General features: G+C 41.9%; 1 protein-coding gene across 1 annotated transcript; it reads right to left on the reverse strand.

The window, feature by feature from the left end:
* Positions 1 to 3814: 3814 nt before the first annotated feature.
* Positions 3815 to 14905, reverse strand: LOC113506027. The gene is made up of 3 exons (XM_026888890.1): positions 14833 to 14905; positions 12840 to 13562; positions 3815 to 4293 (listed from the first exon to the last, which is right to left on the reverse strand). The coding sequence occupies exons 1-3, from the start codon at positions 14903 to 14905 to the stop codon at positions 3815 to 3817; spliced, it is 1275 nt and encodes a 424-aa protein (XP_026744691.1).
* Between the last annotated feature and the right edge of the window lie 1796 nt (positions 14906 to 16701).

Genomic DNA, 16701 nt, shown 5'->3' on the forward strand with positions numbered 1-16701 from the left:
TAACAGGAAATGATTTGCTTTATTTTGATATCTACTTAATATGGACACCGCTACACATATGTCTGGCCTTGTTCCCAATGCTGCATAAGACAGACAGCCTATGATTTTTCTACATTTCTTTTCAACATTTTTATCAATCACAGAATTACACTTATCTTCTAATATTTTTACATTAAAATTAGGATCCATAGGGGTACTCATTCCCTTACAGTTTTGCATTTCAAACTTCTGTAAGATATTTTCAAGATACTCCTTTTGATTAAGCCTAGTGACTCCATTTTTCAAATCCTGTTTTATCCTTATGCCTAAAAAAATTGACACATTTCCTAAATCTTTCATCTTAAATTCTCTGTTCAACAATGCTTTAAGGTCACAAATTTCACTATTATTATCACCAAAATTAACAAATCATCAACATATAATAGAACATATGTTTTGGCCTCACCAGTGTGTTTTGTATACAAACAAGTATCACTTTTGGATCTTACAAAACCTTTTGTCATTATAACAGAGTTAAACTTATCATTCCAATATTTTGGAGACTTTTTCAAACCATACAACGATTTTTTTAGTTTAACAATATTTTTATTTCCAGTATAGGCACCATCTGGTAACTCTAAGTAAACTGTTTCATTAATATTTCCATACAGAAAAGCCCCTGTAACATCCATCTGATATATATGTAAATTTAACTTGGTTGCAATTGACACAAATAACCTAAAAGTAGATAGTTTTGCCACTGGAGCATAAATTTCATACATGTCTAATTTATCACTTTGTTCAAAACCCCTAGCCACTAGTCTAGCTTTATATTGTACATTACCATTACAGGTTTTTATTTTGAACACCCACTTACTACTGACTGTCTTTACACTCACCGGTTTTTCACAGAAGTCCCAGGAATTATTTTCATTTAAAGTTTCCAGTTCTCTTTCTATAGCTTCTTGCCATTTACCAGCATCCTGCCTTTGCATAGCTTCACGATATGATTTAGGTTCATTTCCCTGAGTGGACACAAGATTACAGTTATAGAATGAAGTCTGTTTCCTAATACGCGTACTTCTCTGGCGTGGTGGCAAGGTAGCTTCTTCTTCATTACTGGAGTCCTCATCACTTGAACATGGCACATACATACTATTTTCATCCTCTGAGGATATTTCTAACATTTCATCAGATTGTCTGGATTGCTGTTTATCTTCAAGGCTTTCACTGACCTTCATGACTCCATGTGACTGTGTAACTTCTTCTTTATCCTTCTCTTTATTAGATATTTGATCTTGATCATCCCTTTCTAGTATATTTGTAGCATTTTCCAGCATGAGCAATTGTTCTGTATTCTCCTTGCCCACTTGTAGAAACACAACATCTCTTTTAATATCCACTCGGTTTTTGTTCGAGAAGAATATCCTGTAGCCCTTTACATCTTCTCCATAGCCTACCATGACTCCTTTCTCCCCTTTAGAGTCCCACTTTCGTCTCTTCTCCTTAGGGATGTGAACAAACACTGCGGTACCAAAGGTTCTCAGTTCATTAATATCAAAATGTTTGTTAGTCCATGTCTCAAACGGAGTCTTTCCTGGCTCGTTACTTTTGTTGGTTCTGTTTAATACATATGCTGCCGTTTGAACCGCTTCCGCCCATAACCTTTTTGGCAGCCCTTTCGCATACAACATTGTTCTTGCTGCTTCAACTAGAGTCCTGTTTTCTCGCTCCGCTTTGCCGTTTTGCTCTGGGGTATATGGCACTGTAGTTTGATGTGTAATACCCCGTCTATCAAACAGTTCACGCACTTCTTTGTTAGTAAACTCCAACCCATTGTCACTACGAAAATAGCGTATCTTATTGTTAGTGGTATTTTCAGCCTTATTTATAAAGTTTTCAATGCATCTTTTCACTTCATTTTTCCCTTTAACAAAGTACACTGACCTGAAGTTGGAGTAATCGTCCTTCAGTACAATGAAGTATTTAGAACCTCCTACAGACGGTACCTCCATAGGCCCACACATATCAGCATGTATGAGCTCGCACACCCTAGTTGTTTTGGATTCACTCGTGCTGAAAGGCAGACGATGTATTTTGCCTTGTAGACAACTTTCACACTCTAGTGTTGAATCATTTTCAAACAAAATGTTATTTTTTTTGAGCACAGTTTTTACGTGTAGTAAATTTTGATGGGCTAGTCTTTCATGCCACTCTTTCAGAGTTGGTTGTACTTGAGTCACATTTGCTTCTTTAGGTGAGTAACGAACATCCAAGAAGTACATATCTCCATTACGATTGGCCTCTGCACAGAGTTTATTTTGTTTGTATAATTTGCATTTGTTATCGTTTGTAATCATAATATAACCTCTATCTGTCACACAATTTACAGATAACAAATTTGTTTTAAGCTCCGGCACATATAGAACATTGTCTATAGTCGTGTCAATCCACTGTCGTCCGTCATAGACTTGCAGCGCCACCTTTTCGCAACCATGTGCTCTAATCGCACTGCCATTACCGATAACTACAAATTTGTTCGATAACGGCGTATACCTTGTAAACAAATGACGTTCACGACACATATGTTGGCTGGCACCACTGTCCACTAGCCACTGCGACTTTTGAAAGAGTTCACTTGAATTCACAATAACAAATGCATTACCCGGGTTACTGTCTTTTTCCTTGCCTTTTTTAAACCAACACTCTCTTTTTAGGTGTCCCAATTTTTTACAGTATAAGCACTTTTTAACCTGTTTATTATCATTGTTCGAACTGTTATTATTTCGATGATTATTATTATAACACTCGCTCTGAAAATGTCCCAGTTTATTGCACTTAAAACACTTAACTTTATTCTTTTCAATCTTCTTCGCAATAAAAGCCGCTGACTGCTGAGGTTCATCTTCTTTGTCTTGCAATCGCTCCTCTTCTATAAGTAATCTAGCAACGAGATTATCGTAAGTTTGTTTTTCATCCGGCGCAGATTCCCACGCGGAGACAAAATGTTTGTACTTAGCTGGAAGCGACATCAACACTTTAGTTATCACGAATTTTTCTGAGATGTTTTCTCCCATCTGCTTTAATTGATTCTTCAGCTCTTCGATTTTAGACAGAAATGTAGACATATCCGTTCCCTCTTCATATTTATACTGAAAAAATCGTTGTTGCACGATATGTATACTAGTTTCTGATGTTTGCTCGTAAACACTAGAAAGCTTCTTCCACATTTCCGCAGATGTCGAACATGTTAAAATGTGCATCATTGCATTTTCAGACATTCTTGTCACAAGCCATGTTTGTGCTTTTGCATCTTGCTTCTCCCACATTGCTTTTCCAGCTGCATCTTCCGGTTTCACACGTGCTCCTTGAACTACATCCAGAAGTTCTTGACTTCTCAACAAAATTGTGGATTGGAATTTCCACACATTCCAATTAGACACTCCCTCTAGCTTGATGTGGGAACCAAGCGTTTTATTTTCTTCCATTTCGTTTCTTTTACTTTACTTTTTATTTTTTTCTTCCCGCCGAAACAACCGCAAACTCCACCTGCCGTGACGACGCGACGCCGACAACGTTTTCTTAACTTTCCTCGCAGAATTACTTTTACGAGTTATATATATGTTTTTACGATCTATCTTTTTACTTTATTTAAACTCAGGATTATGTGTCTGGGCCCATAACCTGAAGGAATAAATAAAAGAAACAGAACGAAATGCTTGAGAAAATATGGCGGTTTTATTAAGACTTGAAAAAAAAAGAATGTTACCAACTTACAGAAAAAACTAATCTACTATAAAAAAATGTTGCCAATATAAAAAGGTATTACATTGATTTATACTAACAACATCTGTGCGTTGTTTGTTGACGAAGATGAAGCCACAGCAATATCCTTTATCGCCTGTGCCAACTGCTGAATATCTGTAGGCGGCGATTTATCGACCATAACTGAGGGTAGAATTACGTTGTCGAAACGTACTTTTTCCGTATTTTGCGGACATGGTGATGATGCCCTAGCACGTAAACGGTCATGCTGGCTGTGTTCCAGCCACTGTTCCACCTTTTGTGACGCACTCACTGCGGAATCGGTACAGCTTGCACGAGATTTTTGCGAACATTCTTCCTCTAATGCGGCGAGATCGGCTGCCAGTTTCTTTTGAATAATGTCTTTCTGTATGTTCGCAATAGCTTCTGCTGCTTCCAATTCCAGCTGTTTCTTGCGAACCTCAAAAGACTTCGTTGTTGAAGGTACCGACGCCTTTTTTGATGACACAGTAGATTTTTCGGCGGCGGTTTCTAGTTTCACACTGCCACCTGCGACATGCCATTGCCATTGGAGCAACATACCTGGGATGTATTTGTTACGGGTCGCCGGTGTGGGCCGATAGGGCCACAATAGGTGCTGCAAGACGTAAACTGCTTCAAAGCCAACGGTTGGCGTTGATATTCTTGTGTAAGGCCTATCGCACTGTAAGTACTGAAGCCCTGCCCGTCCTATCAGGCGTTTTACCGGTTGATCTCGAAATACAACGACGCGTGGCTATGTATTATTCCACTAGAGAGTTTTTGAAAAACGACTTTTTGTTGTATCGTGAGCCTAGAAAGATCGACAGATTTATTTAAACCGCTAACGGACGTCTCCGAGGAACTGATGGTGGAATGGCAGGCTAGATGGGAATCGTCTATTAAGGGCCGTCGACTCTACCAGTTTTTTCCGTCCGTTCATGAGCGGCTGGAGAGGACTTGGATAGAGATTGATTATTGTGTAGCCCAGTTCCTTTCAGGTCATGGTAACTTTAAAAGCAAATTATTTTCATTTAAACTTGTCGTTTCACTATTATGTCAGTGTTCAACAGTAAACAGTGAAAATGAGCAAACTGCACATCATATTCTGTGAGAGGGTGGTCTATGGCAGGACGAACGTAACATCTTATTAGATAGTTTGCAGCCGACATCCGGTGTTGTTTACTATGAGGACCTTGTTTCAACCAGAGCAAATTTCCGTGCTTTTAGACGTTTTTGCCATATCTATTATTGGAATCAAAATAACAGCTCCTAAATTATAAGACCCATTAAATTGTAATTTATATCCGTGGTGATAACAGAGCCTACCTTAGTTGTCAATCTCTTTTCTTTGCTACAACTAGCTATTTCTTCATTTGTCTCCCGCTTGCTATGGCGGGAAGTGGAACATTTTTTCTTACTCCTCCTTTTTACTATTTCTGATTAATTTCGTTGCGGGTTCCAAGGCAGTTAATTTTTCCCCCTGGGACACACCGAACTTAGTGTTTCGTGTTTGTTTTCGATGGTTTCATTGTAGATCCTAGCTTACAGGAGTTGCAATGACGGGCATATTTGGCGGGCTAGTATACGTTTTTCAGGGTTAGATTTATCCATTTGGAATGAAATTCTAGTGTCGGTGTACTTTTTAATTATTAATCTTCCAAGTTCCAAATTGTGATCCGTGAAATCATTTTCGTATGAATGATAAGTAATGAACGAGAATAAATCTTTGCCAATGATTTGTATTAATACTGTCAGCGTAATTGTGGTACACGGGTAAGTTATCTCCTTTTCGGAAACTCGGCATGAGCTTATCACCTCTTTTGAAGCATGTTGTAAGTTGCCTCTGCTTTTTTATGCTATATTAAACTATTTTTATTCACTCGTCCGAGTAAACCTTTGAACGAGATATCGACAAAACTAGCTACTACTTTAATTTTTTTACGCCAAAAGGAGACAAAAATATTTGCATCTAAGTTTTTTCTATTAAATTGTCAACAACATTTTGGAAAATGTGTTCATCAGCGTCATCATTGTTGCATTCCCATTCCGGTGAAGTATTAATTCTTTGAATAGCGGATGTGCAGTTCAGTATATTTATTTTTCCTAAAGGGATCCAATTAGTTCTACTACCAGTATGCATTAACTGTGTATTGACCAGATGTTTGTATAGCTTCAAACTGATAAGCTGTGGGATCGTCACTGCGACCATCATGACTTCTCACATTTGAAAAAAAAGTTCTATATAATCTTGGCTAATTCTATGGAGAGGCATGTACTGACGGCTGTTTTCAGGTCCTGAAAAGCATTTGGCACTCCCCATAGGGATTGAACACCCAAGAAAACCTGTATACCATAGAGAATTTCGTAAGTTAATTTTGTTTGACTATCCATTACGCTCTTTAACATACGCTGACAGATTTAAAAGAACTTTTTGAGCATCGTCCAGTCGTTTAAACGCCCGTTCAAAATTTCCTTAGTTCAAAGCTCTTTTGAAGCGATGTTGACGAGACCGTGAATCTAATATATCTAAACATCATTTATAAGCGAAATAAAATTTTTAGTTGCAGACGAACCGTGAAATTGTGGCAAATCTAATTGGTTTCACAAAATATAAGTTCGTCAGCAACATCTGCACTTAAGTGCTGCAAGGCTGACATTCGTGATTTTTGTTTTAAAATAACTGTAATTTGTCCTTAATTTTTTTGCCATAAAAACAACTCTTTGTCTTGCATTTTTGTGAGGTTTCTATACACGGTGATTTTTTTGTCGTTTTACAAAAGCAGCCCAGTTCATGTATCCGACATAAAATACCCCTAGGCGCGATGATTATTTTTTTATCATCTACTAAGATAAGGTACGAGGAAAAAATAATAATACGTGAGAAATCTGGAACATCCAACGTCAAACATGTTTACGTTAAAAACAAGAGTATACCTACGCACCGCACGAGTCGAGAAGATCATACCATCTCCATTTTTTAACGGGACAAAATATTGCAAAACAATCTAGCATAGTCAACGTGGACTGTCGCCCAATCAGATTGCCTAACGCTATCCTCATTCCTTCGCGTTGCACGCGACGCCCCGCCCCTTTACTTGAACTAGGTGAAGGTAAATATTAGTGCATCTTACTTAGTTGCGTCCGAACACCGAAAGCGGAAGTGTGCGCGCGCTTTCGGTTGCCAAGCGTTGTACGCGATCGATATTTAGTAGGGCTAATGAACTGTGATAAAGACGTCGCTCGCGCCGCCCGCGCCCCTCTCCACTTTTACGGCTCGGACCGCGCTCGCAACAGAGTGTTTCAAAAACTATGCCTTGCGTTATGATATTGTATAAAAATTGCATTTTAAATTTATCAAAGTTTCATAAATACTTATTTTTTTTTATTATGAACGTTTTCTAGTCATCTAAATATGTAAAACTCAAAGGTGACTGACTGACATAGTGATGCAACAACGCACGGCCGAAACCACTGGACGGATCGGACTCAAATTTGGCATGCAGGTAGATGTTATGTTATAGGCATCCCTTAAGAAATGATTTTGATAAATTCCACCCCTAAAATAGGGTCTGAAAGTTTGTGTTAATCTTCATAGATTTTTGACTGATTGAACTAAAATTAATGATTACAGATTGGAGGTATATGTACATCCGATTAATTCGCTAGAAAGGATTTTGATAAATTTCATCCCCAAGGGGTTAAAACAGGGGATGACAGTTTGTATGAAACTTTGTCAAATTTAAACCTATCGGGCTGAGACTTGGCATGCATACAACATTTAATGGTATATACAACTTTTGTGGGTTGTGCGGCTCCCAGATAAATGGTTGAGCTGCATGGGCCGCTCGGGGCATGCGTGCCGCTTGATACCGCAGGCCTGCTCAGATCGGTCTGGCACTTTCTTCCAAAGGCTAGTCCAGAAAAGACACTGCATTTATTTACGCATTGTGAAAAATTACATTGTCTGGACTTTAAAAGAGGCTGAGTTTGTGTCGACTTTTCTTCTCAAGGTAGCCAGCTAGGAAATGTCGACTCCAGCTAGCTTTAAAAAAAATACATGTAAAAGTGATAAAGTCTATCCTATTTGCAGAATAAATTATTTCATTTCATATAGCTACTATGACGTAGGCATCCGACAAGACATAGGTAAATTCCGACCCTAAGAGGATAAATAGGGGATGAAAGTTTGTGTAAATCTTAAAGATTAGAGGTATATAATTCATTCGATTAAATCGCCGCCCCCATCGAATAATATCGTAATCGAAAAATCAAAATTTTACAGAAAACATAAAATACTGTTTTTAGCTCATAACTTTTTACCAGGTGTACATAGAAACAAGATTTATATACCAAAAGACGCCTGTTTTTGTCTTCTACAATTTAATAATAATAATAATAAAAAAAATATTTTTATCCTAGATTGAAGTTAAAGACGAAAATGCACCTATATTACCAAATCTTCATTCGTAAAGCTACAGTACGATTTTATTCGAGTAAATTATCGACACAGCAAACGTAAAATACTGGGTCGTCAAAATTGCAAAATAAAAAGTAATAATTAACCAAATTCTTAAAATAAAATATTTTCAAACTAAATAAAGGTACGTAAATCAAAGATATGCAACGATGTATACAAAAACAATACAAAATAAACATAATTAGCCAATCCACATTCTCTGATTTTTTTATATTTATATTTCAGTGCCATTTAGTCATCATCCAGGTTTGACTTATTTAAGAAAATCTGAGTTTTGCTGTTCCGAATTTCTGCAACATACAAGAGAGTTGTGAAAACCATGGTTATGTTTAGGTAGAGCTTCACTAGCACAGAATTCAAGTAAATCAACATACAGAGGTTTAGGAATGGGGGTTGGTTGATCAAGCTATCGACGATTGCAATTTCTACAGGAGTTGTGATTTAGCTGGATCCGGATCAGTGACCAAGTCAATACATAATAATTTATTGCGTTTTATAATGTACATGTCAAAATATTCTTCTCCAAAATTATATTTTAACTGTAATATACATGGTCTTTCATGAAAAACTTTTCTGCAATGTTATTGCAATATATTTTTTTCTAATCATACATATTTAACTTATTTTAATGAAATTTGGTATGGAGTTAGCTGACACCCTAGATTAACACAGGGTACGTTAAAACTACGAAAAAAACTTATTCCCATGAGAAAATAGATGTAAATGAATTAGTGGATAATATAGAACGTTATACATATTTTTTTCAAAAACATGTTAGATATAATATTTTACCGTAGACGCATCTACAGTACCATGAAAGTATATGAAGGTGGTACCAGGAGAGCAGGTAGCAGTAGTAAATGAGGTGGTACGATTAAATTAGGCTGTGGTTTAAATCAAAATGAAAAACAAAGAAAGAACGAATTAATAGTGGTCATGGGGATGGTCGACAGGAGCAGCAAGGGAGATGTATATGAAGGTGGTTTCAATCTTGGGGAAGAGGTGAGATTGGCATAAAACATGGTTTAACTAAACGCAAGTTTTCAGTTAAAAACAGTCGATAGTAGGCAGCAGATAGTAGTAATTCACGAGGGTGGTTCCAGGAAAGCATAGCAGTAGTACACAACAGCGGTACCAGAAAAACAGGTAGTGTACATGAGGGTGGTACCAAGAGAGTAGGTAGCAGTATTTCATGAGGTTTGTAGCTGGGTAGAAGGTACTGTACATGCATGAGGTCGGTATCAGTAGAGTGCGCAGCCGTCATGAATGGGTTACCAGGAGAGCAGGTAGCAGTAGTACATGAGGGTGGTGACATTAATTCGGGAGTCAAAATAAAAAAGGAGTCATCAAATGGTAGCAGCCATTAGATTGGTACTACAGTGGCAGTAGATGAATATGAAGATAGTTGCTATCTTTCTGAAGGGGCACAATTAGCCTAAGAAACTACTATTCAATCAGTAATATTATCATCAACTCTAAGGCACTAAGTTCGAAGTGATATAATGTACCTATTCTAATATTGTAAACTCGATGAGTTAGTTTCTTTGAACGCACTAATCTCAGAAACGAATAGTCCGATTTAAAAATTTCGTTTGAGTTTCGTAAAAGTTTATTAATCGGTGAAGGCTAAACCTATCATTACACCATAATTTATAAGAGCCGAGCTGTAATGTAAATCTTACAAATACGGACGGAAGTTACGTGGACTCTAAAAGTAATCCGATTTTAAACGATTCTTACTTATAACGTCTTACTTACCACGCGGACGAAGTCGCGGGCAACAGCTAGTCTTCTATCTAAATATATAAAACTCAAAGGTGACTGACTGACATCGTGATGCAACAACGCACAGCCGAAACCACTGGACGGATCGGACTCAAACTTGACATGCAGGTAAATGTTATGTTGTAGGCATCCGCTAAGAAAGGATTTTGGTAAAATCCACCCCTAAGGGGGTAAAAAAGGGGATGAAAGTTTGTATGAAACTTTGTCAATTTTAAACCGATCAGGCTGAGACTTTGCATGCATATAGCTGCTATAACGTAAGCATCCCCTAAAAAATAATTTTGATAAATTCCATCCATAAGTGGATAAACTGGGGATGAAAGTTTGTATCAAACTTTGTCACATCCTTTACAAAATGATTTTGATAAATTCCAACCCTAAAATATGGTCTAAGTTTGTGTAAATCTTCATAGATTTTTGACTGATTGAACTAAAATTAATAATTAAATATTGGCGGTATTTAATTCATCCGATTAAATAGCCGCCCTTACCGAATAATAAAGTTATCGAAAAATCAAAATTTTATAGGAAAAATAAAATACGGTTTGTACCTCATTTTACCAGGTATACATAGGAACAAGATTTAAATATACCAAAAGACGGCTGTTTTAAAAAAAATATGTTTATCCTAAATTGAAGTTAAAGACGAAAATGTATATTACCGAAACTTTAATAGAATCTTCATTCGTAAAGCTACAGTACGATTTATTCGAAAATTATCGACAGTGACCTACACAGTAATAGTTAAATGCGATCTTATTCACTGTTTAACAGTAATGTTAACCAAGTCAGTCGCAAGTTGTAGCGATTAGCATAAGTAACTACGAGTAATTCTGGTATTTTTTCTGCTTTTTATCATCGACTTTCAGGCGGTAGTAGTAGTAGTAGTTGTAGTAGTAGTAGGCGAAGTTTGTGCAAAGTTGAGCTGGTATGAGTTTTCATTAGAGTAAACTAACGCTAGGTAGCACTGAGAGCGGTCGCGAAATTTGGTCTTTGTGTTAAATAATTGGAAACAATAGTTAAAAGTATTTATTCACAAAGTTTTAGATGAAATTATACATCTCACACTCACTATCTTTTTTTTTTTTTTACGGCGGGGGAATCCTCATGGACACCCGCCCTCCCGGGGGGGAGGACGGGTAGTGTCAGACTCTTACTGACTAAACCTAACCGCCGGGTGACGTCAGCCGCGTTTGATGCCGGCACGTGGTGTTACATAATATCACAACACTGTGCCGGCCGCGGGGATCCGCCGGCCGTTGAGTAGGGCCGGCGGCTCGCTTTCGCGTTGTTTGTGGAGGCCCACGTGTAAAGAGCGTCGGCCTCCTCGCCTCGTAATGGGGTCGCACCCGTCACACCGAAATGCGTCCCCCCGTCGCGGGTCTGTTTTGACGGGCGATATGCATCCCCGTGCCTATCGCCCAGACCCTAGCTAGGGCGGCAAGTTGCGCTCGTGCGCAGCACGTCGCCGCCCCATACGACGTCGGCGTATGGCGGGCGCGCTGGGATCTGCCTCCCGAGCGTGCTCCGCCGCCTCCTTCGCTGACATGACTGTCTCTGCGAAAGAGGCCAATGCATTCCACGCTGCGCGACTGCTGATCGATGCAGCCACAACAGCCGGCAGCGCGGACAAGTCTATATTGCCAAGCGCCGCCAGAAGGTCGGAGCGTGGCTCGGCAAAAGCCGGACATACGGCCAGAGTATGGAGTGCGGTGTCGTCGACGTCACCGCACTCATGGCACGCAGTCGACTCCTCCCTCCTGACGACGCGGCACAAGTAATGGGCAAACGCCCCGTGGCCCGTCAAAATCTGCGTGAGGCGGTAGGTAAGAACACCATACCGCCTCTCCGTCCACGGTTGTAAGTGTGGGCGGATTGCTTCACAAATAGCCCACCCCGCCGTCGGTCGTGAGAGCCGCAGCTCCCAGTTCCTAAAGGTGACGAGGCGGGCTTGTCTCTTTCAGGTTTCTTTTTGCCTTGGCGAGGGTTCAATACCCCGGGACCGGAGCTCGGTGATGCGGGTGTAAATATCCGCAAGCACCTTCGCTTCCAAATCCCAAGGCGGAGTCCCCGCCAAGGCAGTCGCGGCTTCGTGCCCGACCGTTCGGTAGGCACGGACAATCCTGTTGGCGACAGCACGCTGCGCGCCAAGCAGGACCGCCCGGCTGTCGGGCAACATCTTCCTTGCCCATATGGGTGCGCCGTACAGGGCCATTGAGCGTATGACCCCTGCATATAGCCGGCGACACCCTACGTCAGGGCCCCCGACGTTTGGCAGCAACCTTCCGAGAGCAGTTGCAGCAGCCCGGAGTCTAGGCGCCAGCCTTCGGAAGTGCTCCCGGAAGTTGAGCCTCCCGTCGAGGACCAAACCCAAATACTTCATTGTGCCTGACAGTGGGATACGGACACCTTCCACTGTCAGGCACGCGTCATAGCCGGTAGTTTGTTGGGGGCTCCGGGAGCCGTGCAGCAAGAGCGCCTAGGTCTTCCCCAGAGCCACGTCAAGTCCAAGTATCCGGATGCGACCTACGACGAGTTGCGTGCCGCAGGTCGCACGCCGGATGCATTCCGCGGGGTCAGAACCCCGCGCCAAAACCAATGTGTCGTCCGCGTAGCAGACGACCCGCGTGCAGGGCAGGAGAGCGCCCCGAAGGGTCCAGTCATACCCGATGTTCCACAAGAGGGGCCCCAAGACAGACCCCTGTGGAACACCGCGTCCCGTCTCCCACCTCTGCGGGCCGCTTGGCCCCGCGAACGACACGTGTCGCCCGGACAGGTAGTCCGCCACGACGCGCTGCAAATAGAGCAGCACCCCCGTGGTATCGGAGCGCCGTCTCTATGCACTGATGCGGCAGCGAATTGAAGGCGTTGGCGATGTCTAATGAGACTGCCACCGCCACGCCCCCCCGTGCCACCGCATCCGCGGCGAACTCCTGGACGACTTTGATGGCGTCCACCGTGGACCGCCTCGCCCTAAAGCCGTATTGGCAGTCCGACAGACTCGGACCAGTCCTTTCTAGATGCCGGACGATGCGGGCGGCGATGATGCGCTCAAAGAGCTTGCCCGCCTCGTCCAGCAGGACAACCGGCCTGTAGCCGGACGGCGAGTCTGCCGGTCGTCCCTCCTTTCGAAGAAGGACGAGCCGCCCCGTCTTCCATGTATCCGGGAATCTGCCCTCCTCCAAACAGGAGTTGAGCAGTCCCCGGAATCGACTTTCAAGAGGCCCCAGTGCCAGCGTAAGTGCGCGCGCCGGCACTCCGTCGGGGCCTGGGGCGGTCTTCTTTGGGCGAAGGCAGGCGATGGACGCCTCCATTTCTCCCTCCGTGATGGCCTCCAGTGGCTCCGGCGCCTGAGGCGCGACCACCACTGGAGGCACTATATTTGTCCGTTCCGGGAAAAGGGACGAGACTACGGCGTGGAGCACAGCTGGGGCTCCATGGTCTCCGTGATCGGGGGCCCGTTGGCGCGGAGCTTGTTCCGCGCCGCGATGTATGGGCGCCCCCACGGATCCCTGTTGAGTTCCTCCAGCATCTCCTGTCGTCCTTTTGCCTTGGCCTTTAGAATGGCCAGGTGGAGATTGCTCCTCGCCGTGCGGTAGGCCTCGTATAGCGAGGCCTCCCTCGTCTCGTCCCAACTTGGTCTTCCGGCGTGCCTGGAGCGGTAGCGGGTCAACCCCCAAAGCACGCCTCCCTGAGAGCTGCGATCTCGGGCGACCACCAGTAAACTGATCGGCGGTTCGGCCGCCGCCGGACGCGAGGCATCGCAGTGTCGCACACTAAGGTTAAGGTGCGACGGAATCGCTCTGCCTCGTCGTCAATTGAGCGGCCGGCCACCGCCGGCGTGCACCAATCTGCTACAATGGCCGCCTCGATCAGCAGCTCTCGATCCATCTTCTTTAGGGCCTATCGTGGGCTTCCCGAGTCCGGTGTAAAGCGCCGGATCTCGGGTCCCCCAGGAGTGGAAACGCTGAACCGTATGTATCGATGGTCCGATAGCGTCTCCACCTCCTCGACGCGCCAATCATGAACGCGCTCCGCAATAGACGGAGCGCAAAACGACACGTCGACGATGGACCCTCCGTTCTGCCGTACGCAGGTTTGGACCCTACCCCTATTCAGCAGGGCAAGGTCCAGTCCGAGGGCCCACTCCTCCAAAAGTTCCCCGCGCCGGTCGGTTGCCGGTTCCCCCCACGCTGTGTTCTTAGCGTTGAGGTCACCGAGCGCGATGACCGGGCGAGGCGAGAGCGTCCTGTTAGGCGGCACACCCTTTGTGTCTTTTTAAAAAAAACTACGAAGTACACACACACACTTTTTATTAGTTTAACAATTAGGCAGTCACATACACTTAGAATTTACAACGAATTGCCAATATATGGTCTCGCGACAGCGTCCAGAATCTAACTAACTTACATGAAGTACAATATGGAATAAAGTAAATTTAATATGATTAAATTGCATCATCGCATTACATTTCAGCGGAATAAACCGTGAGAAAGTGAATAATGCTTGTACAGCAATTGCTGCATAGAATGGTGGGATATAACAGCTCCCCCTTTTAAATGAAGCATTATCCTTGAGATAAGAGAAGTTAATTAAAAGATTCGTAAATATAAGCATATAATTTCAATAATGTAATTGAAATATTGAAAAATAAGAAATTAGTAAACAATGGAAAATGTGTGTATATAAACACAACTAAAACATAGAGTCAATATAAAAGTATGCTAAATAAGTAACATAAAATGATTAAAATAAGGAAATTAGTAACTAATAATTATTTAAGTTCCTATTAGATGGGAACTTACGAGTATGTATAACAGCTGTTGTTTGATAGGGCTCTATGGCCTCCACAGATTCAGGAGAAGACACTTCTGTCATTTCAATTGAATTTGAAAACTTAGATTTCGTTTCTGTATTGTTATAGCAGTGGTTAAATATTTGAACACAGCATCCTAAATGAGAAGTACTCTTAAAATAATTATAGACTTTATAAAATCTATATCTATACTAATATATAAAGCTGAAGAGTTTGTTTGTTTGAACGCGCTAATCTCAGGAACTACTGGTCCAAATTGAAAAAATATTTTTGTGTTGACCATTCATCAAGGAAGGCTTTAGGCTATAAACCATCACGCTGCGACTAATAGGAGCGAAGATACAATGGAAAATGTAAAAAAAACAGGGCAGGTATGAATCATAACTTATATCTTCTACCCACGGGGACGAAGTCGCGGGCAACAGCTATATTTAATATACTGTTAATTAAAAATACAAAATGCCACCTAAAAAACGACCATCTATATCTCGAAATTCGAGAGATGCTAAGAGGATGAGAAATGCGCGTTCTCAAGAATCAGCAGAGGAAAGAGCACATCGATTAAACTCTATGAGAGTTAGTGCCTCAACTTCTCGAGCCAATGCAAGCTCTCCAGGGAGAGAGATGCGATTAGCAGCTGACAGAGCGAGACGAGCTACATCACGTGCGTCTCAAAGCTTTTCTCAACGAGAACTTAGGCTTACTATTGACCGAGACCAACATGTGTTATCCCGAGAAGCTGAAACTGCTTCACAACGAGAACTACGGCTCACAGCTGACCGAGAACGTCATACATTGTCTCGCGAGTCAGAAACCTTCACTGAAAGGGAACTACGGCTTACAGCTGATCGCGAACATCATATTTTATCTCGAGAATTGACAAATGATAGGGTGCACCATAATATTATTCGATCTCTTGAAGATGAACATGAGCATGTACAACGAATAGAGTCGGTACGCCAACATTACAATTCTTTGAGACAAGATCGATTAATAAGTTTGTCTAATGAAAGATTAAGAACCGAAAATATTCGGTCTCTTGAAACGGACGAACAGCGAGAGGCCCGTCTTACCTCAGACAGATTTCGACATAGTCTTAATAACTTAGATTTACACATAGATGATCAATCTAGAATTTCGGTGGCGTGGTCCGACAAATATAAAAGTGGGTTTGCTTATAACCTCGCAATTGATTACAGATCATCTTCTTTAATGGGCAATAGTATGTGTTCTTTGTAATGCTTCAAAGTGGAGTAAGGAGTCGGCTGGTTTCTGTTGTTCTGGAGGCAAAATAAATTTGCCTTCTTTCGCAGACCCGCCGGAACCATTGAAATCACTACTTTTAGGGGAACATGAGCAATCTAAACAGTTCTTAGACAATATTCGCACTTATAATAGTGCGTTTCAAATGACATCCTTTGGTGCTCAACAAATCTCAAAAGGTCCTTTCATGCCTACTTTTAAGGTACAAGGTCATGTTTACCATTTGATAGGATCCCTTTTGCCTGAAGACCAACCTAAGTTTCTTCGAATATATTTCGTATCCGACTACAACGAACAGTCGAATATAAGAAATCAATATTTCCCGAATTTAAATACTGAACTAATTTCACAACTTCAAGACATGTTGCATCAGGTTAATTCATATGAATGCAGTTTTAAATCGGCACTAGAAGCTCTTCCTCGATATGATGATGGCAATTATAAAATTGTTATAAATGCCGATAGGCGTCCAACTCAGGAACATCCTAGGCGTTATAATGCTCCATCCACAAATGAAGTTGCTGTGGTATTGGTCGACCAAGAATGTGATAGGCGTGATATTGTTATCCGGTCCAGAGACAATCGTTTACAACGT

This window comes from Trichoplusia ni, chromosome 28 (assembly GCF_003590095.1).
Source record: "Trichoplusia ni isolate ovarian cell line Hi5 chromosome 28, tn1, whole genome shotgun sequence".
Taxonomy (NCBI): domain Eukaryota; kingdom Metazoa; phylum Arthropoda; class Insecta; order Lepidoptera; family Noctuidae; genus Trichoplusia; species Trichoplusia ni.